Raw genomic sequence first — 24,385 nt, forward strand, 5'->3', positions numbered from 1 at the left:
AATCAATAATAAAGAAAGCTGGACTCCATCGCTCTCCTTTTCTTTTCTACTCTTTAGCCTCGCTCTCCTCCATCTTCATGTCTGTCTCTGTTTTATTTTTATTTTTTTCCTGTAAGCACAGCGTGGTTCAGTTTGGCACGACCGAGTATGGCACTGTGGTGTGTGTGTGTGATTGTGTGTGTAAAAGAGACAGGCAGGGTGGCTCGGTGGGGGATTTAGCTGGCCAGGGCAGGGGGCGAGGACAGATAGGCGAGACCAAGGTCACTCTTACGGCGCGTGTGTGTGTTTGTGTTCCTGTGTCCACGCCCGCTCGTCCAGCCCGTACAGCTGATGATGTAGCGGCTCGCTCTCCCTCTGCCTCCGTCCTCTTCAGTCTTTTCCATCACTCAGTGATTGTGTTTTAATATAAAACGGCATAAAAACCACATCCTTGTGAGAAGCCTGTATTTTTCAGCTTTTTGTTTGATATCTCACAGGCTGCCCTGCACTCTCTGCCTGTGTCTCACCATACATCAGTGTGTGTCTCCGTACAGTTTCCTGTCTGCCTCTCTGGGTCCAGATGGGCAGTTTGCAGGTTAACTGGAACAGCTGGAGCTGCATTATTAGCATCCTGCTGTGAGCTCTTATTGGCTCCTCTCCTCCTCCTCCTTCTTCTTTCTCCTTTCTCTGTCAGTTTTTTTACAGTAAAAATCACGTGTGGACGATCCACAGCAGTCATGGACGCTGATGTTCTGTGTGAAAGTTTGAGAAAGCTCTCGGTTCGATCCTGTAATAACTGCGTTATTAAACATCACATTCAGCATGTGTGCAGAGGAGGAGCATGCAGGGGAGTCTTGGTTAAAGGAATACTAAGTATGTCTCGCAGGCTTTCTTCTGCTGTTTTGTGTGAGTGTGTGTGTCTGTGTGTCCGTGTATGTGAGTGTGTGTTAATTTAGTTGTTGTGGAATGGAGTTGAGCTTTTTAGTGGTATTTGGATGCAGAGATGCAGCGAGGATAAGCCTACTAGCTCCCCCTGACTTCCCCTGGGAGCACAGATTAAAGAAACACACACACACACACACACACACACACACACACACACACACCACTAAACAGCAGGATAGGATTAGATGTGGGTAGGTAAACACAGTCACACATTTCTTTTAGATTTCCCCCCAAAAATGGGCGGTTATTGAATTTTTAACCATCGCACTTGCCGTCATTTTGCGTCGTTGTGGCGTTGTTGTCTCTCTCTGCGTAACACACGCACAGCCGTGGATTTTAAACTCTAATATCCGTGTCTATATAAATCAATAGCAGTTTGAAAAACAGAGTCATTCAGAGAAAAGACGGTCAGGGGTGACCCTCTCTCCATCACCTTGACAACTAGATCAGAGCCTTGATTACAGTTGCCTTGGTGATTAGCCTTGGATACAGACATGCTTTTTAACCTGTGAAGACTGATGATTGTGCGTGTGTGTGTTTTCTAATCTAAACGTGCCTTTCAGATATTTACCTGAGACCTGCGCTGTGCGGTCCGACCCACAGCCGGCCTTTCTCACAGGTCACTCACTTTGCCTGCGTGCTGTAAATGGATTCTTTTCCATGAGATGTGGATCACACGCTCACAATATTCCAGCAAAGGCTGCGACTGAATAAAAAACACCTGCAGAAAAAATAAAAATACCAGTAATTAATTAAGGACGTGCCCTAACCCACAATAAACTCCTTTATAAGTCCTTGTGGATGTCTGCTATAGCTTTAACTAGCATCAAAACACAAACAGATTAACACACACACACTGACGATGTGCATCCAGGGGGCTGTAGTTGTGTTTTACATATGTAAACAGATGGGAGAACGGAGCGAGCGTGGAAAAAGCAGGAGGAGTGAGGGTAGAATGGACGACTGGAGAATGACAGGTACTTCACTTTTAAATGTTGTCCAAGGGAGTGGCAGGCGTGTGTGTGTGTCTGTGCGTGTGTGTGTGTTGATGGTTTATTCACACACAGTGATTAGGCTTATTCCCTCTTGGCCACTTTCAAGCTTTCAATTAAGATTCTAAACACAAATATACTCTGCATTCATTACTCTCATCCCTGCTAACGAGCTAAAAAGAGGTGCGTGCGTGTGTGCGTGTGTGTGTGCGAGTGTGTTACTAGCTTTCTGTGTGCTTATTGGAGAAAGCGGTAATTCCCTGTTTTCCTGTGAAAGTCCTGAGCAATGATTCCAAGGCCGGAGCGATGATGTGTGCACCTCTCCTGAATATTAATTAAAGTCTAATTACATATGCTAATACAAAGACTTACATGTCAGCTGCTTGTTGTTACAGTCAAGTGCTCTCCAGATGACGCTGAGCGTCGTCTGCTGGCGTGTCTGTAACTCTGTGCAGGGTTTCAGTATCAAAGCGCTGCTTTAACATCTCCTCTCACGAGCAACAAAGAAGCCGCTGCTTCAGTGCGACGTGCATCTCGTAGTGCAGCTGGTGTCACTCACTTCTTTGCATTCCTTTACTTTTATTTTAAGCATTAAGATTCAAATATTTGAGACCTTTTATGATGCGAAACAGACAACTTTTAAAAATTCATTCAGTAAAAAAATCACGTTTTTCACGAGTACAAAAACCTTTCATTTTCTTATTGCTACAAAAACATATGAGCGCAGCTTAGCAGACGCTAATAAAGTCATGCGTTCATAATGTAACTGTATCCCTTAATAACCCACAACCAGTGAGACGGCAGCGACGTACGCTCTGTGTGCGTGTCTGTGGAAATCTACGCACATGCGAGTGTGTGTTAGCGAGAAGGCTCTTGGCTTCGGCAGGACCGAGCGCTCCAGCTTCCTACTGTTATGTAATCTGATAGGGAAAATCCAAGCTGCTATACACAAACACACACACGCACATTATGCACACAGTCTCCTTCCAAGACACACATGCACTTTTGCACTACACAAATATGCTCAATTTGTGCACAAACTGGTCATCGCCATATGCTGCTCCCGTCTGCCAATAATACGTCTGTCTGCTTGTGTTTGTGTATTAATGTGTGAGAACGAGTGTTTTTGCTGAAAACGGTGATTGTGGGGTCTGACCGTGTCCAGAGCGAAGGAGCAGAAGGAGGGACGAGGATAACCATTCATTCATCTTTGTCTCACGTAAAGCGTTGAGCTGTTACCTGTTCTCTTGTATAAACTCTCTCTTGTATAAAGACGAGTAGTTCATAAATTCCAGTGCGCCCTTACTTCCAAAAAAGCCCAAAGTTGGGCCCATGTTGCACTTAAAGAGCATCACTCCTTTCTTTTGTTTCCTCTTTATGTGTCTGTCAAAAAGGTGAGAGTTGAGTGTTTCTGCCCACAGCCCACTGTCACCATCAACCCCACAGTACACCTGCAGACACCATGAATGAGTCCATAGAACTGAAAGGTAATAACCAAATCATGATGTATCTGCATTAGGCTAACAGGCTACTGTGTGTGTGTGTGTGTACACCGGTTTCCCTATCTTGGTGGGGACCAGCCTTCAGGTCCCCACAGGGTTGAAGACATTTTTCACACTCAAATGTGGTTTTAGTGTCAAGATTACAATTGGGTGAGGGTTAGCCACTCATTTTTGATGGTTAGGGTAAGGGGCTAGGGAAAGCATTATGTCAATGGGAGGACCCCACGAGGATAGCGTGTGTGTGTGTGTGTGTGTGTGTGTGTGTGTGTGCGTGTGCGCGCGCATTATGGCGGGTGGTTTGTGCTACTCGTTGTCTGAACTTTAACCTTTCAGGAGCAGCTTGGCTTTGATGAACAGGGACTAGGAAGCCCAACTACCAAAGGCGCGCAGACACTGCGCCGGGCACTTTTACCGTCTCCATCACGCGTTTGTGAGAGATGGTGCCTTCAAACGTTTGAAAGCAGACTGGATGTGTTTAAATGCACAGATCGGGCGTTGTAGCTCAGCATCCCATCTTCATTCAGCAGTATGTAAAAAATCCACAGAGTCAGATGAGGAGTAAACAAATGATGAAAATATTAACAGTTACCTCACAGAGAGAGTGATGGAAACAGGGAAAATGGAAGATGAGAGGAGGGAGGGAGGGAGACTGTGTGTGGGTGTTGTGTACTCGCGGGACCTCAGCACTGCAGCATTCTTCCTCTGTGTGTGTGTTTGTGTGTATGAGAGAGAGGGTGAGTAAAGGTGGGGGCACTCTTGGGACCCCTCCAGCACTGCAGCAGGTTGTGTGTTTCTACGAGTGTGTGTGCATGTGTGTATTCTCCAGCCCCCACACTACCAATGGGTCAAGCTCACACCCCGCGCATTGCCCCCCCCCTGCCCCTGGTTGCCATGGAAACACACCTTGAGCGAGCCCCCCAGAGAGGTGCATACTCCTCCTCCTCCTCCTCCTTCCGTCCACTGCTCTCTTCTTTCTCCCGACGCCTCTGTTGCTCTATCCCCGTCCGTCCCGTCATCTCTCCTTTCCTCTCCACAGCCTTCCTTCCCTTTATCTCGCTGCCTCTCTCTTGCCGTCCTCCCCATCAGTCGCCTGGCTTGGTTTACGGCCTTTACACCACCAGGGACCAAACACACACACACAATTTACTGCTCTCACACACACATCCACATTCATATAGTTTGGGGATGGGGGGGTTGACAGGAACGGGGAAGGCCAGTAATGGAAGGTAGATACCCCAGAGACCCCCAGCAGCTATTCACAGAGAGAGGGAGGGGACGGTGCAAGGTGTGGGGGCCGGGCACCCACAGGAGTCCCCAGCCGAGACTAAGAAAGGGTTAAGATATTTGTGTATGCACGTAGCTGTGTGCAGCATGTGAGAGGAGAGGCAGCGCCTTAGGGAGTCACCCCCCAACACAAACCAAGGAGCTCATTTATGTGTGTGTGTGTGTGTGTGTGTGTGTGCGTGCGTGTGTGTGTGTGTGTGTGACGGGTATGATGCCACCTGGTCCTTCTCCTCTCGTCAATTAGCCGAGAGAGAGAGAGGTGGGTAACAACACAATGAGACTGAGGGAGAACACGAGCAGTGGGGAGGTTGTGTTGGAGGAATTGTAATGATGAGTGTGGCTGCAGTTTGGACTTGTGTCCCTCCTTGTTGCTGCCTTCTGCCCATCCACACATACTGCACTCACACTGTTTGCTCGCTTGCTAATATTTCCTCTTTGAGGCGAAACTTTAGCAGCTGTTGTGTGCGCAGTTCCAGCGTTGTCTCGTGTGTGATCACGCTGTAGCTGTGCTGTCTTTCTGTCCTTCTGTCTGTCTGATATGCTAATCGAATGCTGTTAGATAAATGTACGATTACAGACAGGAGACAGAGCTCCTGACACATGGCAGAATACATGTTCGACAACGCACATTTCTAAATGACAGTATAGCAGCATGACATTTATTTAAAGAGTGCGATTAAATGTTCCACCAATAACTGGTTTACCGTTGAAAGCATAGATTTGCTTTGATGTGCATTTAAAAAGCAGAGAAAAGTTAATTTTGTGTTGGGTAACAAACTCAGAGTCCTAACCTTCACCCTGCCTCTCTCCCTCTCATCCCGCTCTCCCCTGTGTTCTCTGTCCCAGCACAGGCCTCCCAGGGTTGTGTGTCTGTGTGTGCGTGTGTGTGCGGTGGTGGATCAAATGCACTCTGTGAGACAAAGCGTAGCGGCAGGATGCTCTATGACTCTGTCATCTCACTATGGGTCACATACACTCACACACGGACTGTGTCTCAGAGGGGGAAGCACACAGAGACAGTGGTCCCCACACACACACTGATCAAAACAATGTATTTGTCAGAAAAGAGAACTCTTTCATGGGACACACACACGGGCGATGGAGGCCTCTCTCCATGCCCTTGTGCCGGACAGCCCAATTATCTCTCTGCACCTCACTGTTTCCCCTCAGTTCTCTCTCTCTTTGTGCGTTTTGCCGCCCTCTCTTTCTCTAGTTTCGTATTTTTTGGCCCCTGTTTTTCACCCTCCCTACATTTGATTGACCAATAATTAGCTTCAAAGGTTTCTTTTGTAATTCTGTTTTTGTTGACGTCATCTGTGCTTATCGAATCAAACAGTCCTTTTTACTGGCTGATAAAATACGAGCGTTATTGGCTAAATCCAGAAAAGAAGATGATCACATCATGAGGGAATAATGCGTTTTACAACCCTGGTTGATGCCTTAGATTAAAAAGAAATTCCCCACCCACCTGTCAACTCGACAGAAACATAACGACTTTGCTTGATTTGTGCAACGATGTGTGTTTGTGTAACTGCAACAACTGCACAATAACCTGGAGCAGCGCTGATGTTGGACTCATCATTGTGTACATGAGAGGGTGGCTGATGTTTGACCGCTCCCTCTGATCCTGGCAGCGTGGGAGAGTGCGAGGCGACTTCTGAAGAGAGCTTTGCCCCCACTGAGGACACGAGCTTTAAAGTGGCTTCGACAGAGCCCCCCAATACACATGCACACAAGCGCGCACGTGCACACAAGCGCACACATGCTGAGCTCACTGACGCGTAGGCATTACTTACAGCGTTGGCCCTCTGCCTCCGTATCACCTTCTGTACAGCTGAAATGATGCATTGTTAAATAAAGGCGTCCTTTTAAGGAAATAATGAAAATGTGACGATTGATTCAGCTGGTAGAGCCGCACACGCCTCTCTCTCTCTGTGCGCCTCGCTCCGTGTGACTCTCTCCTGCTGGTTCAATCTCCTAGTAAATGATAATGAACCTCTATCTGTCTCAGTGTGTCTCGGACACTCTGGCGCCCCACACAACCCAGCAGCCTTTGAGGTTTGTGTGTGTGCGGGGGAACGGGGATGTTTGGGGTCCACGGAGCATACCATCTCATTCACATAAGCCCATGTGGCGCACACACACACACACACACACACACACACTCTCCCCCGTGGCTATTGAGACGGGATTAGGGCACCCTCGTGTCGGCCTTTGAGGCACAGAGAGATAGGAATCTGTGTGTGCATGTTTGTGTGTATTAGTCAGTATGGGTGTCATGGATGTGTGATTGAAGACGTTATTAACCTTGCGATCCCCTGCAGCTCTGACGCTGAACTTCCACAGACTCTTTTGCCGTGTCGGTGTGTGTGTGTGGACGTTTGCACTTACAGGACACGAGATAAGTGACAAACGAGGGAAAAGACACAGATCGCGCGCTCTGTGCGTTCGCATGTTTGTGTGTACGTGTGTGCGGTTCCTCAGGAGGTCACAGATTGCCCCACAGAAGACGCCATCTGATGTCTCCGGGCAGGGCGGGCCTCTGGTGTGCTTGTGTGTGTGTGGGCGACTGGGGCGTCTGTCCTGTGTGGTACAATGGTGATAAGGACAACGGGCAGGAGACCAGATCGTCAAGGGATGCACGCCCACCTTTCACCGTGGGTGTTGTGATGTCACTCACGCCATCTTAAAATAGACGCAGTAACACTGCTATGATCCTTAGAGAGGACGAAGGCTGATGACGTCTGCTCGTGTGATGAAGCTCGATGATATTTACATTTAATCTCCGTTCAGAACTCTTTATGTTTACGCAGCGAGCTCCTTATCTCTCATCTATACTACAGTGCTGCTGTGATGAGCTATGGAGCACCGTTAGCGGCTGTCACAAACCGATCAATCTTAATTTGAATTTGATACAAAATGTAAGGCGTGACCAAGTCTTACACAGGAAATCCGAATACTGTACGTGAAAATAAGTCGCACGGAGTGCGAATTGGAAGCCGTACCAATTAATCAGAGAGTGATGGACCAAGAGAGACGAAGGGGGACACAGAGGAAGGAATGGGTGAGTGAGGGATGGATGAGTGACTGCAGTGGGGAAGGACAGATAATGAGGACAGAGGGAGGCAAGGGATAGCTGTAGGAGGGGTAGATCATCCCCAAACCCGATGGGGAAGACAGGCAATTACCAGCTGGGAAAGATTTTGGTTCTTCTCGGAGCGTGAGCAGGATAATGTCTCTCAGTTCAGTTTTCCGTACATTGTCCTTTCAATTCTGCTCAAACTACAGCCTCCCATCATTTCGCTGATATTACTTATTATAAATTCCTTGTTATAAATACTGGAATGGTAAACAGTCTAAAGCCATTGTGTGCATATCTGACAGAGCACACAGAAAACATCCACCGTGCATGTTGTATGAATATTCTGATATCATGTCATGTGTTCCCGTGTTATGTCGTCTAATCCGGCCTCCACACGCGTGTCTGTCTCCTATTTGCAGAGGAAGGCATCAATCATGAGTGCAAGCTGTGTAACCAGATGTTTGATTCACCTGCCAAGCTGCTTTGCCACCTGATAGAGCACAGCTTCGAAGGCATGGGAGGTACCTTCAAGTGTCCCGTCTGCTTCACAGGTGAGAGGCAAACTCACACATTTACCTTCAAGGACGAGAGCACAGACGAGTCCTTTTCTCTTGTGTCCAAAGTCTGCTTTGATTTTAAACGTCATCAGTTTGATGACGTACACGACAGGTGACTGTTGTTCTTCGTGTTGGTGAAGATTTACAGCTGTGCTTGTACAGATGCTTCGCCATCAGCAATGGCGAAAAGAAAAATGTCCTCGCTGTTTTGTGTTTTATTGTGTGCTAAATAAAACCGTCTGAAAGCCAAAGGGGTGTGCTCAGCCTGGTAAAGTTAATATCTGCACTTGAATCATCCTTATCAGCTGCTGTACCTGCTGCGGCTCAGAGCTGTCTCTCTCTGCGTCGCGCTCAGTAAATGTGCTGGAACGGCTTTGGCATTTCAGATTTTGCAATATTCATTGTTTTAACATTTCAAACTGTGGGAGTGATCCCGCAGCAGGGCGCAGCAGCTAAAGAAGCCCCTACCAGAAGTGTGTGTGTGCAGATGTGAACACAGTAATGTCTCCAAATATGGAGTACTTTCAGCCTTTGCAATACACTGGAGGGCAGAAACAAAATGCTGGATGACCACATTAGGCCTGCGGTGTTCACACTCTCATTCAGCACCTATTTTAGGAGAAACTAAGTCAGCACCTTTGCTTTTGCTTCTTCTCGTTCCATCTCCCTCTCTGTGCCTGGCTCTCCGTTGCTCTCTTTCCCTCTCTCGGTTGTTGAGTTTGTCTTGTGTTGTGTGCCTACCCCCCAGGTACACACAAACGCTTTAAACTTTAACTCTATTCCTTGGTGGCTTATGAATTAGTAAGATGGGCACCACTCCTGTGGGGAGGCTTAATAATTCAACACATACACACTCACAGCGAAAACCAAAAGTTTACTGAAACAAAGGGAAGAGAAAGAAGGAAAAAAGTGTGTGAGACGGCGCGGAAGTTAAAAAAAGGAGAGATAATTTATTGATAAATAGCACACGGTCTCTGAGGACAGCGCTTCCTGTTTTCTCTCGTTCCTTCTACTGCTTTACTCCGTCTTATATGTTCCGTCCTTTCCAGTCAACCTTCATTGGCTTTGGATGTATTTGACTGTGGTTGGGGGGGTATTTATTAGAGATGGCACGATACCACTTTTTTATGTCCGATACCGATATCATAAATTTGGATATCTGCCGATACCGATATGAATCCGATATAGTGTTTTTTAATCAACAAAACTTTTTTTTTTTAATATCTTGCTGCATTTTGTATAAGTTCATACTCAAGTTTAAAACAACAACTACACTAAAGCTATTCTGTTATACCTGTATGCAAAAAAATATATTTCATAGTTCAGCAATACTGATCAATCTAATAAACTTAAACCTACACCATCCTCCCTATTCTGGTATTTTAAAGAGTACTTAGCGTAAATATTAAGCAACCTAACTAATAGGGTTCCAACTCCCAGCAACAACAAAAATAAATAAATAAAAAATAGGGAACCACCCCTCACGCTCCACCTCATGATGCTTAATCAACGTAATCAACCTTAATTTGATGCAGTGTGAAAAAAAATGCACAGAAATCAATTATTTTTCAAGAAATATTAAATAGATTCAACATCTTTCTTCAACAAAATTGCAGACTGCACAGATGGTACCTTCACAAAGGAAAAAGTACTATAGCTTACTAGGGTATATATATTAGACTTAATAGTCACTATATACAGTAATTGACTTCTATTCATTTTACATCAGATTAAAACTTTGGGTGTCAGATAATTATTTATTAAAAGCTCGACATTTTAAATGAGAATAAGAAAGAAAAGTATGTCTTTGTGCCCCCTTTTCCCTGTTAATGCCCTATCGGCCCCCCTGGCTAAACTTTGCTAGATCCGCCCCTGCACAGTTACGTCAGCTACATAGAAAAAGATCCTGGAGTAGAAAGTAATAATAAATACATTCTAACAACAGCTGATCAAGCTTAAACGTGCTGCTGTTGTTCAGCTGCTGGTTTCCTCTTTCTGGTGCAAAGTGGGCCAAAAACAAACCAGAGACACGGACTCGCGACAGAAAAGCCGATCAGCTGATCATTAAGCAGTTTCATGATTGAAGTCGCAGCAAGAAGAGGCAGTCGCTCCATATATCGTTTGTTAAGCTTAACGCAGGAATGCTTTACAAACATTCAGAGATGGACTTACAAACTTGCTTTACTTCTCTCGGGGATAACTTTGTCGGAGATGAAATGCCGGGTTGCTAGCGAAGCTCCACATGCTATCCAGACCACCGACAGGTCCCGCATGCCACAGCCGCTCTATCACGTGATGCATACTGCTCCGACGTGCTAACGTTCTGAGGTGAGTTACGGCGTGTTGCAAGTTTTGTGAGGTGCTTTCGTGATATTTAATGGATCGGATTACATTTTTTATTTTTCTCCAATATCCGATCCAGTAATTTAGGTCAGTATCGGACCGATACGTAATATCGGATCGGTCCATCTCTAGTATTTATAGTGTATGCTAAGTGTCAGTTTTGATTCTTACTCTCCCAAAACATCATCATGTAGGACAACTTTGAGTGCCCTGAGTCAAGTTTAGTAATACAGCCTGAATTTGACACCTTACCCACACGTAGCTGGACTTCCCCTTCAGGTCACTGCCATCAGTGGTGAGATATCTTTGAGTCCCAGTAATCACTGGTTAATCCTAACCAGTTAATTAGAAGGCAGCTGGACTTCTGTTTGGTTGCATACGTTAACTGACTGATGGGAATCGTAAAAGGATGATCCTGTTCATCCGGACGTTACCAGTGGGAGAAACGTTTCTTCATCATCCAGATGACCAACGTTTCCTTTTAAGCAGCACATGTGCACAATGACTGAAACTCGCTGAATCACTGTGCACATGTGCTGTTTGTAAGGACATGTTGGTCACCTGTCGAGTGACACTGAAAACGCTACGTCCAGATCAATTCGATCAACCTTTTGGGATTTACTCACCAGGATGATTGAGAGCAGGGCGATATGACCAAAAATATTTATCACCATTAGGGTTGCCAACTCCCCGAAAAATAAATAAGGGACACCTCGTGGCCAGGGCCGGGCGACCCAGTTGTCTTCACCCTTCCCACTGTGGTTAATTTTCTAGCTCTTTTTTTGTGTGTGAAATTATTTTTAACCATTTGACTTGAAGTTGATTTAAGCAGATGCATATTGTTTGTGATATGACCATATGGGAAACAAATGATCATTTAGCCATTTATTTTTAGCTCAAAATGACAACATTAACACAGTAAAACAGGTCTCTTTCTTAAACAGAAGCCTGTCATGCTTAACTTAAATTAATAGAAAACAATAGAAAGAAAAATATTCTTGTAACTGTGCACATTTAGTGCATTTAGTACAATTGGCTTCAGTTGAGGTATTATTTCAGCTTTTCTAAAGCTAATCAGCTGCTCCTGTTTGTAAACCCGCTTGTTCCCATGATTACGCAACTTAACTCATCATCATTATTCATCTATGTATTACTTTTATGTATTAGTCATCTATTTGTTGTAATCATCTATCCTTGCAGTCGTTTATTACACAAAACAAATTATATTATCACACTTCTGGCCACATAGCACTGATATTCACTGCACATGCCCATATTAACTTTTTCCAGCCAGGTGTTTTCCTTTTCCCATTCTTCCCTTTCTCTGAGGGGAACAAACATTGCTGCTCTAATGCTGGGCTTAAGCTGGGCAGACACTGTGCGATTGACTCGCAGGGGTTAGAAGTTCATAGGTCACGATGCAGAGTCTCACACTATACGGCCCGATGCTCTGATGCGACCTGAGTGCTCACACTGTGCCTCCATAAAATGAAGGTTATAACAGAAAATCTGTCGCTCTCCCTCTCTGTCTTTCACTCACACAGACACGCCACCACCATCAACTTTGCTAAATTGCTAATGAAAAACATGATCAGGCAGCTGTGACTGAGCAGCATGTAGATCCAATTATTTTCATGGTTGTTGTGGTCGTGATAATTTTGTGAGGCCACATCGAAAAGGCTCGGATGAGCTTTCCAAAGTTGTGCCTCCATCGCTTGTGTCCAGATCACACGCTGCACTGCCGTGCTGCGCCGTCTTTTTCACTGACATTTGTGTTTGCGCGTGCGCAGTGTGAGAAACTGCGGTGACACCCTCACGACCAAGCGATTGATGATCGGGAGCTGGTCGTGAGGTGTTAATCGCTTCTCGTTACCCCACGTATACTACACGATGCACGACGCACGATGAAGGCCAAAATCGGGCCGATCGCCAAAACGGTCGCACGACTCAAAAATCGGCTCAAAATGGGCCAAAAATCGCACAGTGTGAGCCCAGCATAATGCTGGACTCCTGCAGTCTCCTGCCCCACATATACTGCGTCGTGCATCGTGTAGTATATGTGGTGTAACGAGAAGCGATTGACACCTCACGACCAGCTCCCGATCATCAATCGCTTGGTCGTGAGGGTGTCACCGCAGTTTGTCACACTGCGCACGCGCAAACACAAATGTCAGCGAAAAAGACGTTGCAGCACGGCTGTGCAGCGTGTGATCTGGACACAAGCGATGGAGGCACAACCTGTAGAACTTTGGAAAGCTCATCCGAGCCTTTTCGATGTGGCCTCACAAAATTATCACGACGACAACAACCATGAAAATAGTTGGATCTACATGCTGCTCAATCACAGCTGCCTGATCATGTTTTTCATTAGCAATTTAGCAAAGTTGATGATGGTGGTGTGTCTGTGTGAGTGAAAGACGGAGGGAGAGCGAGCGACAGATTTTCTGTTATAACCTTCATGTTATGGAGGCACAGTGTGAGCACTCAGGTCGCATCAGAGCATCGGGCGGTATAGTGTGAGACCTGCATCGTGACCTATGAACTTCTAATCCCTGCGAGTCAATCATGCAGTTTGAGCAGGAGCTGAATAACGCGACAGAAAAAAATCGCACAGTGTTTGCCCAGCTTTAGGTTTACTGTCGTCCGAGACTTGCACCGCAGTGTCGGCGTTTGTTTCCCTGTTGGCCATGCTTCTTGTTGTGGTCATCTGTTGTCTTCCGGTATTTTCTCCGTAAGCGACCTTTCCTCGACCAATGAGATAATCTGAATTGTCATACTCGAATTGTCATAAGTGTGCTGTCAGCTCATTGGTCACAAAGCAGGAGAGGGGCTGGGAATTATGTTTTCAAACAAAGCGTTAATTCCATTAACATTTATAGACTACTTTTGATTCTCACTGTATTACGGGACAAAGTGCGTCCCTTATTAGCTCAATACGGGACGTGTACTTTTGTTTCGAACGGACGATTCCGTATTTTAAGGGACGGTTGGCAACCCTATCCATATACATTTGAAAATTTGTGATAACGATATAACTGACGATATAATTGACGTGAGACAAAACACTTTACAACTCCTCAACTTTATTAGTGCAAAAAACCCATCAATGTATTTTCACTTAAACAAGCAGCTGTTTTTTATGTGCATTAATGTTATATAAAAATGTAACAGTGCAAATGCAAATTCCTCGCTGACAGTTTAACCAAAAGGCGTTTCCAGTGGAAACTGGCCGACACATCCTCAGCATAACCATGTATAATATCCACAACACTTAAAAAGAGGTTATACACACACAGTATGGTAATATTATGTTGAAGCACAGTACGTATCACTCCGCGAGGCTCCGCCTACGATAGCCGTAATGCTCCGAAAATCCATCAAGCGGTGCGGCTTCGTAGCTCAGCAAAGTCGTACTGAAACAGCTGACAGATTTTCGAGCGCCGTGCACATAAAATCGTTTCCAGGTCAGTAAACACGACCAGAGTTCATACATAAGGCACACGGGGTTATAAGGTGCTCTGTCGACTTTCAGAAAAATCAAAGGATTGATTTTAAGTGCGCCGTATTTTCCAAACAACACGGTAATAACGACGGCCCGCTAGCATGCGCTACCAAAAATAGTGCTTTGTTGTGTATCTGACGGACGAAAGCCAAACCAGTTCCACACCAGTGAAGCTGCAGCATTTTTACAAACCAGTTCAGGTTCATCTGTTTCATTCAACGATTTGCTTTCGCCGCCATGCTTTTTCCGACATGTGCGTATGAAAACAAAGGCACTGCGCATGCGCGTTTTACCCATATTCTATCGCGATATTTCATTTTTCTATCGTTGCCAAAATTACACCGGTATTACCGTGAATGGTATGATATGGCCCAGCCCTACTTGAGATGCATCATGGCTGGTGGGAAGCCTTTGTATGAGACCACCTGTGGGTCCTTTCTCATCCAAAGCTCTCATCAGTCAAGGCAGCATGAAATTCCACACAAGCCCAGATGTGAACATCGTGAAAAACACGAACAAACAAGGTTTACTGTCGTGCAGAAGTAACTGCCTCAGGTGATGGGCAGCATGTACATTTATTATGTAACAACCTGAAGAGAGACGAGCACATATTACAACAGCTTTGAAGTTTATCCTTCCACTGACTCTTTTTTATACCGTCAGCCAAACTCAGCGAGTGTCTTCGGCATCAGCGAGAGGCTGGGCTGTCCTTGATGTCCTTAATAGAAGCAAAACAGATGGAGCCAAATACATGACAGTCAGGTCAGCACTTACACAAAACGGCTCCCCAAAAATCCCATGATTAGGGGACAACGTCTTTCACTCTAGTCTGTCGTCTCTGTCCAGGATGTGCGCGCTGGCGTCCTCAGAGGACTGCTCTCTATCCTTCAGGTGCAGGCCGACTGCTCCGTCCCCCACCCGGTCAGACAGAACCGAGGAAGCCTCTAGAATCGATTCACACACGAGGACCTCATCTAATAAACACTGTGTAACCTGCTCTGTGTTTCTTCTTCTCTCAGTGTTTGTGCAGGCCAACAAGCTCCAGCAACACATTTTTGCTGTCCACGGTCAGGAAGACAAGATCTACGACTGTTCCCAGTGTCCACAGAAGTTCTTTTTCCAGACAGAACTACAGGTAGGACACCCTCGTTCTATCTCTGTGTTGACATTGACCTAATTTTCCCATCTGTGTACTGCTCCAGGTAAATTATTAGAATAGTGCAGACGTTGCTGCAGCACACTGTAGTGAATGAACTTTGTGCAACTGTACAAGAAGGTGTAATCCGCAAATATCCGAAACAAGGCAAACGCTTTTCAGTGTTCCTCAACATCCACTAACTTCAGTATGTCCTGTCACATCTCCTCTTTCACATAGTTCCTGTTCTTCTGTCCCTCTTTTTCCATCTTTCCTCATGAGGCCCGGCAGGCTTCTGGCATGCTTCGTGTTTTTAGGGTCCAGACGCACTGAGTGTGTGTGTGAAAGAGATGAGTGGATATAAGTCACCCCAGAGTGGGTCCTGGACCAGCTGTGGCCAGGTCTGTGATGATGTAAACCTTCCTGTCATCGTCCATTTCTTGAAGCCTTTGGCAGCTGAGAAGTCAAACATGGCTACTGTTAGCGGTGAAACATCGTGACATCGACGGATCTGTACGTGAGACGTACACAGGATTTAATCCCACGTAAAATACTAAATATTTACAGTTTTAATTCATTTTTGTTTGTGGGTCAGTGTGTCTCCATAAAACCTGCAGAAGCACCATCACACGTCTGCTTGGTGCTATTTCCTGTTTCTCTGTTTCATATATTACATCTTTATTGGCCGTCCCCTCAGAATGACACAGCTAACGTTTGATCGGTCAAAAAAGCAGTAACATATGTATTATGTTGATGTGCTGGCTTCATCGATAACTGAGAGAGTCAACCACATAAAAACAAAAAGAAAACATTTTGTAATCATGATTATTTGAGTTTGGGCAAGGCCCAGCTACCCTGCGCACGCACACACATACACACACATACACACACATACACACACACAAAATGACAATGATATAAGGCCAGTGGTGGTGGGCATATGGCTGGCCAGTCCATTTAACAGCAGGGTGACTGCTGGACCCTGTCGGTTAATGTCCACACAGGCACCACACACACCTCCCTCGTTCTCTGCACGCACACGCACGCACACACACGCGCACGCACGCACACACACGCACACACACGCACACACCTCCCTCGTTCTCTGCACGCACACGCACACACACGCACGCACACACATGCACACACCTCCCTCGTTCTCTGCACGCACACACACGCACGCACACACACGCACACACCTCCCTCGTTCTCTGCACGCACACGCACACACACGCACACGCACGCACACACACGCACACACACGCACACACCTCCCTCGTTCTCTGTACGCACGCGCACACACACACACACACACACACACACACACACACACACACACACACACACACACACACACTTATACCAGATGATTTCTCTCCTGCCGTCTGACCAGGTCACAGGATCTTCACAGTGATGAATTGACACGATTGTTGTTTGGTTGTGTGGAGGCGCCGCGGGCAGACGCTTCCATGCTAAACTCATGAACATGTTTGTGTTTAACATTTCCTGCTCATAATTTCATGGTGTTACAAGAAGAAGAAGAACGCGTTACAATGCTCGTATTTAAAATGAATATTTTAGCCCGTTTTTAGTTCAGACTCGTTTCCTGTTTAATCTCGCCTCATCACTTCGCCTCATATCGAGCTCCAACATGGATCATAGAAGGTGTCTGCTTCATCACCTTCGCTGAGCTTTTCCCAGCTCCTTCTCCTTCCTCCTCTTTGGCTGTTGCACTGGTGCTAAATCCATCTTGTTACTCTTTGGTCCTGACCCAAGTGTGTGTGAGTATGTGTGTGTGAAAAGCCCGAGCCTGACCTGCCACAGCTCCACTGCCCCATGGGAGGTCTCTCTAAGTGGGCTAGACAGAAAGGCTGACTGGGGGAGATGGAGAGCTACAAGCATGGAGGTTAATGCCACTGCTAGCTGTGTGCGTGCGCACGTGGAACTGAGAGAGTAAGTGGAATAGATGTCATTTGTGTGTATGCGTGCGTGTTTTAATGAGGTATGGATGGATGAAGAAGGCTGGTTGGCCGGCTAGCAAAGGCTTTGGCCTCTTTGAGCCCCTCCGAGGGGCCATATGATGTCACTCTCTGTTTGCGCACACGTGCACACACGTGCACACACAGTTGCACCCCAAGGGTAATTGCAGCACGGACACGCCGCTGCATCATCCTCTCTCCCTTCTGACTCCTTCAGCCCCTCTCTCCGTCTCTCTCTTTGCATACAAAGTTCTGGCTTCCTCCATCGCTCACATCCTTCTGTCTCTGACACATACAGACTCAAATCTTTTCGTTCTCCCTTCCCGTCTTCCTCCCTCGCTCTGACTCCCCGCCGCCGTCCCAGAAGAACCAGCCCCTATGCATATTTTAGCCCCTCTCCTCTCTTCCTCTCTTCTGTGCCTCTCCCCAGCGCCCCATAAATAGTGCAGACGTAAGCTGGTAAATAAGAGATGTTTTGGTGTGTCTGTGGGTGTGTAAATAAAAAATGCTGTGGCCCTGATCAGTGAGGCCCTTCTGGATCTCTCTGCCTTTACTCCCAGACTTCACAGACGACTTTCTCATTCTCTGTTTTCTTTCTTTCTTTTCCTGCTTTGCTCCTTTTTTTCTCACTAATTAGCATCACTGTATCTGTGTTAAAAGGCTGACTTACATTCGCTCCTCTAATAGATGTACATTCTTAAAAACTACCAAACGTAGCTTATACTGGGTTTTAGCCTGCGTTATTTCCAGTATTTCATCTCCATCCAAATATGTACATTATGTACAGTAGTCGCATGAATCCTGAAGACTGTATTTCCCTCTTGTGGATGTTTCTAAACAGTCGTTCAGCTCTGTTTCAGCTCTGGCTCCCTCCCTCGTTCCCCGATAGTCATCTTGATCGTCACATTCGTCTTCAGCCTCCAGGGGGTGCTAGACTGCAGCGTCTGCCCTCCATGCTTCTTTCTCCCCCTCGTTTTGTTTAAATCACCCACTTTTCTCCCCTCATCTGTTTTGCAACATCATTTCCTTTAGCTCTAGTAAATATTTAAACACTGCTGGATGGGTGAATCGCTGGTCAGATGAATAGAAAGATGGATGGGGGGGGTCCTTTTGCTTGTGTGTTGGTTTCTATACACATATATACACATATATAGTGCAATGATATTATTGAGTACAGCAGCATGAAGACATCGGTGCAGCTCCTCATCAAGTGCTGCATGTTGAGGCTACCTAGAAAGTAGAAAATATGTAAATCTATGCCCTCACAGCAAAACTAATGAAAAAAGCTGTGCTCCTGGTAGTTAATGCAAAGCAAAGAATATGGTGGGAGACGTGTTCACTGCCTGCTGCTGGTATTAGAGCACAATGTGGAATGAGCTGTGTTTAGCAGTCTGTCTGTGAATAATGTTATCTTTGTGTTTGTGTGAATCTGAGAGCCTCACTGTCTCGCTCTGACTGAATTATGGAAAGGTGTGGATGTGGCTGAACTGGCAATAGGGTGTGTGTGTGTCCGTGTGTGTGTCCGTGTGTGTGTCCGTGTGTGTGTGTGTGCGTGTATGTGTGTGAATTTGATCCGTAGATCCCTGTGGCGTTCCAGGGGAGCGTACTCAGCTGCCCCACTGCTCACTGGGAGACTGTGTTATTAGAATGGGGACCTGGGACATGCACACACACACACACACAAACACGCGCACACACACACACAAACACGCGCACACACACACACAAACACGCGCACACACACACACACACACACAAACACGCGCGCGCACACACACACACACACACACAAACACACACAAACACGCGCACACACACACAAACATGCGCGCGCGCACACACACACACACACACACACACACACACACACACACGCACACACACACAAACACGCGCACAGACACACACACACACAGTGATGTCCCTGAATCCCCAGACTTGTTGTTGTTCAACAGGGAGAAGACACAGAAAGAAAAAGTGATTCAAAACCGAAGAGAGAGGTGGAGACACAGAGAGACAGAGAGACACGGAGACATGGAGAGACAGAGACACGGAGACAGAGAGACAGAGACACGGAGACAGAGAGACAGAGACAGAGAGACACAGAGACACGGAGAGACTGAGACACAGAGACAGAGAGAGACACGGAGAGACAGAGACACGGAGAGACAGAGACACAGAGACAGAGAGAGACACGGAGAGACAGAGACACGGAGAGACAGAGACACGGAGACAGAGACACAGAGACAGAGAGAGAGACAGAGAGAGAGACAGAGACACGGAGAGACAGAGACACGGAGAGACAGAGACACGGAGAGACAGAAACACGGAGACAGAGACACAGAGACAGAGAGAGAGACAGAGACACGGAGAGACTGAGACACGGAGAGACAGAAACACGGAGACAGAGAGACAGAGACACAGAGACAGAGAGAGAGACAGAGACACGGAGAGACTGAGACACGGAGAGAAAGAAACACGGAGACAGAGACGGAGAGACAGAGACACGGAGACAGACACGGAGAGACAGAGACACGGAGAGACAGAAACACGGAGACAGAGACACAGAGACACAGAGACAGAGAGAGAGACAGAGACACGGAGAGACAGAGACACGGAGAGACAGAGACACGGAGAGACAGACACGGAGACAGAGACACGGAGAGACAGAAACACGGAGACAGAGACACGGAGACAGACACGGAGAGACAGAGACACAGAGACAGAGAGAGAGACAGAGACACGGAGAGACAGAGACACGGAGAGACAGAAACACGGAGACAGAGACACGGAGACAGACACGGAGAGACAGAGACACAGAGACAGAGAGAGAGACAGAGACACGGAGAGACAGAGACACGGAGAGACAGAAACACGGAGACAGACACGGAGAGACAGAGACACGGAGAGACAGAAACACTGAGACAGACACGGAGAGACAGAGACACGGAGAGACAGAAACACGGAGACAGAGACGGAGAGACAGAGACACGGAGAGACAGAAACACGGAGACAGAGACACGGAGACAGAGACACGGAGAGACAGAGACACGGAGAGACAGAGACACGGAGAGACAGACACGGAGACAGAGACACGGAGAGACAGAAACACGGAGACAGAGACACGGAGACAGACACGGAGAGACAGAGACACGGAGAGACAGAAACACGGAGACAGAGACACAGAGACAGAGAGAGAGACAGAGACACGGAGAGACAGAGACACGGAGACACAGAAGCAGCTGATTACAGTAACACGTCTGCTGATGCGACCTCAGCCATCACTGATGCTTCGAGCGCTACAATATTCTGAATAAAAGGCGTTTTCATTTATAGCAGTTTAAAGGTTGAAGCAGAAGCAGCTTAAATATGTCAACAGAAATATTTTAAAAGGAAAGTCAGAAAAATGTTCTGGTCACCGCCCCCCAGGAAAAATTCAATCCAAATTGTGTCTGTGGCTGTTAACACTGTAGGAACTTTGTGCAGTCTTCACCGTTACACACACGCAAAGCACGTTTTGTTCATGTTGCATTTACATAGAAGGATAAATAGTAAAATGTAAATGGCCTGCATTTATATAGCGCTTTTCTAGTCCTTAAGGACCCCAAAGCGCTTCACACTACATTCAGTCATCCACCCATTCACACTCACATTCACACACTGGTGATGGCAGCTACACTGTAGCCACAGCTGCCCTGGGGCGCGCTGACAGAGGCGAGGCTGCCGGACACTGGCGCCACCGGGCCCTCTGACCACCACCAGTAGGCAAACATGGGGTTAGTATCTTGCCCAAGGATATTTGGCATGCAGCCAGGAGGCAGCCTGGGATCGAACCACCGACCTTCTGATGAGTGGCTGACCTGCTCTGCTACCTGAGCTACAGCCAGGGGGTCCATGAGGGGGTGAGGGCACACCTGTACGCGTTCCCATTTATGCTTTCACGAATGTAAAATCGTAAAACAGTCGAAGGCATCGGCAGCAGCAGTCACAGAGGCCGTAGTCACCACCACGAAGTCACTTTGATGTGGTGCGATAAACAAATGGATGCACATGAAGTGGAGCGACAAATACAACGGACACTATGTGAGCCAACGCCTGGAGGGGTCCTAACAGCTTGGACCAGGTTCCTGTCATTTGGTGTGTGTGTGTGTGTGTGTGTGTGTGTGTGTGTGTGTGTGTGTGTGTGTGTGTGAGAGACAGGTAAACAGCAGCAATGTGTCATAGAACAGAAGAGGCACTGTAGTGTTGTGCTGTAGCAGCTCTGCCAAAACACACTGTGGCAGATACAGGCACTCGCAAACACACTGCACCTCCATGCATGTGTTGGTCCCTGTAAGTCTGATTGTCTGGGACATTATTACGTCAGCCATCAGTGATAGTTTGACCACAGTCTTCTCCTCTCGTTCACTCTTCACTGCTTTTACATGTAAACTGGCTCAGAAACATTTTAAGTACGTTTTGAATGCATCAGCTGATTGTAGCAGTTTGGAGTTGTTACAGAGTGTCCCGGCTTTTTCACTTATTTCATTCACAGACGTTTCTTCAGCAGCAGCAGCTGATGAGTCAAACATGTTCAGTTTACTGTCACACACCAGCAAATATTCACAACAGAGAAGCTGCGTCCTCGCATTTCATTTCCATGTGTCAGCTTTACAGATGTGGTTCATTTTTAGACTAAAAGCCACAGCTGGAGTAACTTTAAATACAGTGCACAGAAAGAAAGCCCATAGTAAATATGAAGCTCGTGGGTTGGAGCATATTTTATTGGTTAAATTGGGAGATTCAGCCTGTTAGATGTTCATTACTTAAGTCGTTAAAATGAAGCATAAAAACTATTGTTTGGTTGGTTTGTTCGCCACACACGTTTTCTCTCTCTGCTCCTCAACACTCAGATAAATGGGACTTTCTTGATTATCTGATATTTATTAACAGCTTCTGTTCAGTCGTCTTCATCTGCAGCTTTGCATTCACTTATATCCCCATTTCTTCATCTGTGGCTTCAACCCTTTCCTCTCACCTTTCATCCATTATTTTACGTTAATCTTTGGTCAGGGCTTCATGTGGTTTAGGCGTGTGCGGTAATACGACCAGCACGCTCTGCTGAATTGCGAGCGCATGTATCGGCTGAATCGTGTGCGTGCATTTATTTAACCTCTCCCTTTCCATTTATTTGCTTGTCTGTTGACATTTTGTGTGCGTGCGTGTTAGTGAGGATATTTCTGTGTTTTGTTAAGCAGTGGTCATCTGGCACTAAACTTTGCCGTGTGTGAGCGCTGCATTCCTCAGCACTGAGAGCGCGCTGTGTGCGTGAGGACGAGAGCCATGGTTCACTTGAAGCAGCACATGTTTGTCTCCGTAATGGTGTGACTCAGATGTGTTGTGCAGTGCTCGGGAATGATCGGTTATTTCTGCTGGAGGTGAGGTCACTTCCTACTTTGTGTAACAGCTTCCAGCAGGGAGGCGCCACCTTTGCTGCGAATCTGGTGGAGAGTCAATCGTGTTTGTCTTTGACGTTGTGTTTGTGCGTGCCCTTCATGCTGTGAGTGTATTTTGGGTTTCGCGTACCGGTCCAAGCCTGGCTGCATGGGCCAGGAGCAACAGGAGAGGGGACGTCCCCGTGGGAGGAAGAAAGGGAGGGAGCCCTCCAAACAGGACACGGTCAGAGGAGTCACCCTGGGTGTGGTGACAGTGTAGTGGGGGTGGTCATCGTGACTTGGAAAGAGACGGCAGTAAAGGAGGTCTTTCTGATCATTTGACAATCGTGTGTTCTTTACAATAGGAGGAAGAGCTAGAGAGACATAAGACTGAGGGATGGAAAAGCAGAAGGAGAGCAGGGAATACATGTCGGCGGGGCGTTAAGGGCAGGGGGTGCGTTTATTTTTGATCTGCTCCCGAGGCAGCATCCTGTCCTGGACAGGTGGGGCTAAAGACGAGCCAGGGAGCAGAGGAAGAGGACTAAGACGGCCCATCTGCTCGTCGCAGACACACAGACACGGATGCTGTTGGAGGAGTGTCAGCTCGGAGCTATAAATACACTGAACCCGAAGAAGAGCACAAGACGACTGAGGTGATTTTTCATTTGGTGTTAAAAACAGCAACAGAGATGGGGCGCGCACACACACACACTCATCTGTGGAGGCAGCACACACAGACACACACACAGCATGTGGACTGCTTCCCCCGCGCGCGCACACATGCATGCATGCACGCACACACACACACGCACGCACACACACACACACACACACACACACACAGCATGTGGACTGCTTCCACTTACCCCCGCGCACGCACACACACACACACACACACACACACACACACACACACACACACTCATCTGTGGAGGCAGCACACACAGACACACACACAGACACACGGCATTGTTCCAACAGCAGTGCTTCCTCTTCCTGTGACTATTACACACTTGGCACCTGCTTTTCAGAGTGCACCTGTTACATCATCACAGAACAGCAAAGTGTGCGACCGTACCTGGAGGTTTGCACCTCGGACTGATTCAGCCGAAGAAACGCTGCAGCTGCGCAGGCTTCTCCTCCTCCACTGTTCTCTCTGCATCAGGCTGACCGGGCTTAACAACCATCACGCGCCTGTGCATACACGTACATATTAGAGACGGCGGTGGCGCTCCTCCCCCCTCTATAACTCAACACAAAGGCACCCCCCCATTTTTGTGTGTGCGTAATGGTGTAGGCAGCAGATAGGATTAGATTTTCTCTTATCTCTATCTGTTCCCCATGAGGCTGTGTGTTCTTGTGTGTATATTCTAGTTTTCTGTTCTGCTTGTTTTTGTTTTTTCCTTGGTGTGTGTGTGTGTGTGTGTGTGTGTGTGTGTACGTGCATGTGGCCTTAGCCGTGAGTGCAAGTCTATGAATCTGTTCCTGTTTGTGTGTGTCAGCGTGGGTAATGCGACAGGGCCATATTTCCCCCGGGCCCGTGGCTCTGCAGGCTTTAGCCTCGCTCTCTCTAAGCAGTCTGACAGTCCTGTGTATCGACTGGGCCCGTCTGGGTTCTTGCTACGTCTCCAATGTCCTCGGTTAAAAGATCAAATAAAATTCTGAATTCAC

The 24,385-nt window shown here is 47.0% G+C and overlaps 1 protein-coding gene across 4 annotated transcripts in view; it reads left to right on the forward strand.

Moving 5' to 3' along the window:
- The window catches only part of znf423 (zinc finger protein 423), a 130,805-nt gene that overhangs the window by 102,699 nt on the left and 3,721 nt on the right, over positions 1–24,385 (forward strand). For all 4 annotated transcript variants that reach the window (XM_082539360.1, XM_082539362.1, XM_082539361.1 and 1 more), the window contains 2 exons: positions 8,204–8,335; positions 15,206–15,321. In XM_082539360.1, coding sequence (XP_082395486.1) covers positions 8,204–8,335; positions 15,206–15,321 — 248 coding nt within the window. The remainder of the gene's footprint in view (positions 1–8,203; positions 8,336–15,205; positions 15,322–24,385) is intronic.

The sequence above is a fragment of the Aulonocara stuartgranti genome, assembly GCF_965226115.1.
Source record: "Aulonocara stuartgranti genome assembly, chromosome: 7".
In the NCBI taxonomy this organism is placed as follows: domain Eukaryota; kingdom Metazoa; phylum Chordata; class Actinopteri; order Cichliformes; family Cichlidae; genus Aulonocara; species Aulonocara stuartgranti.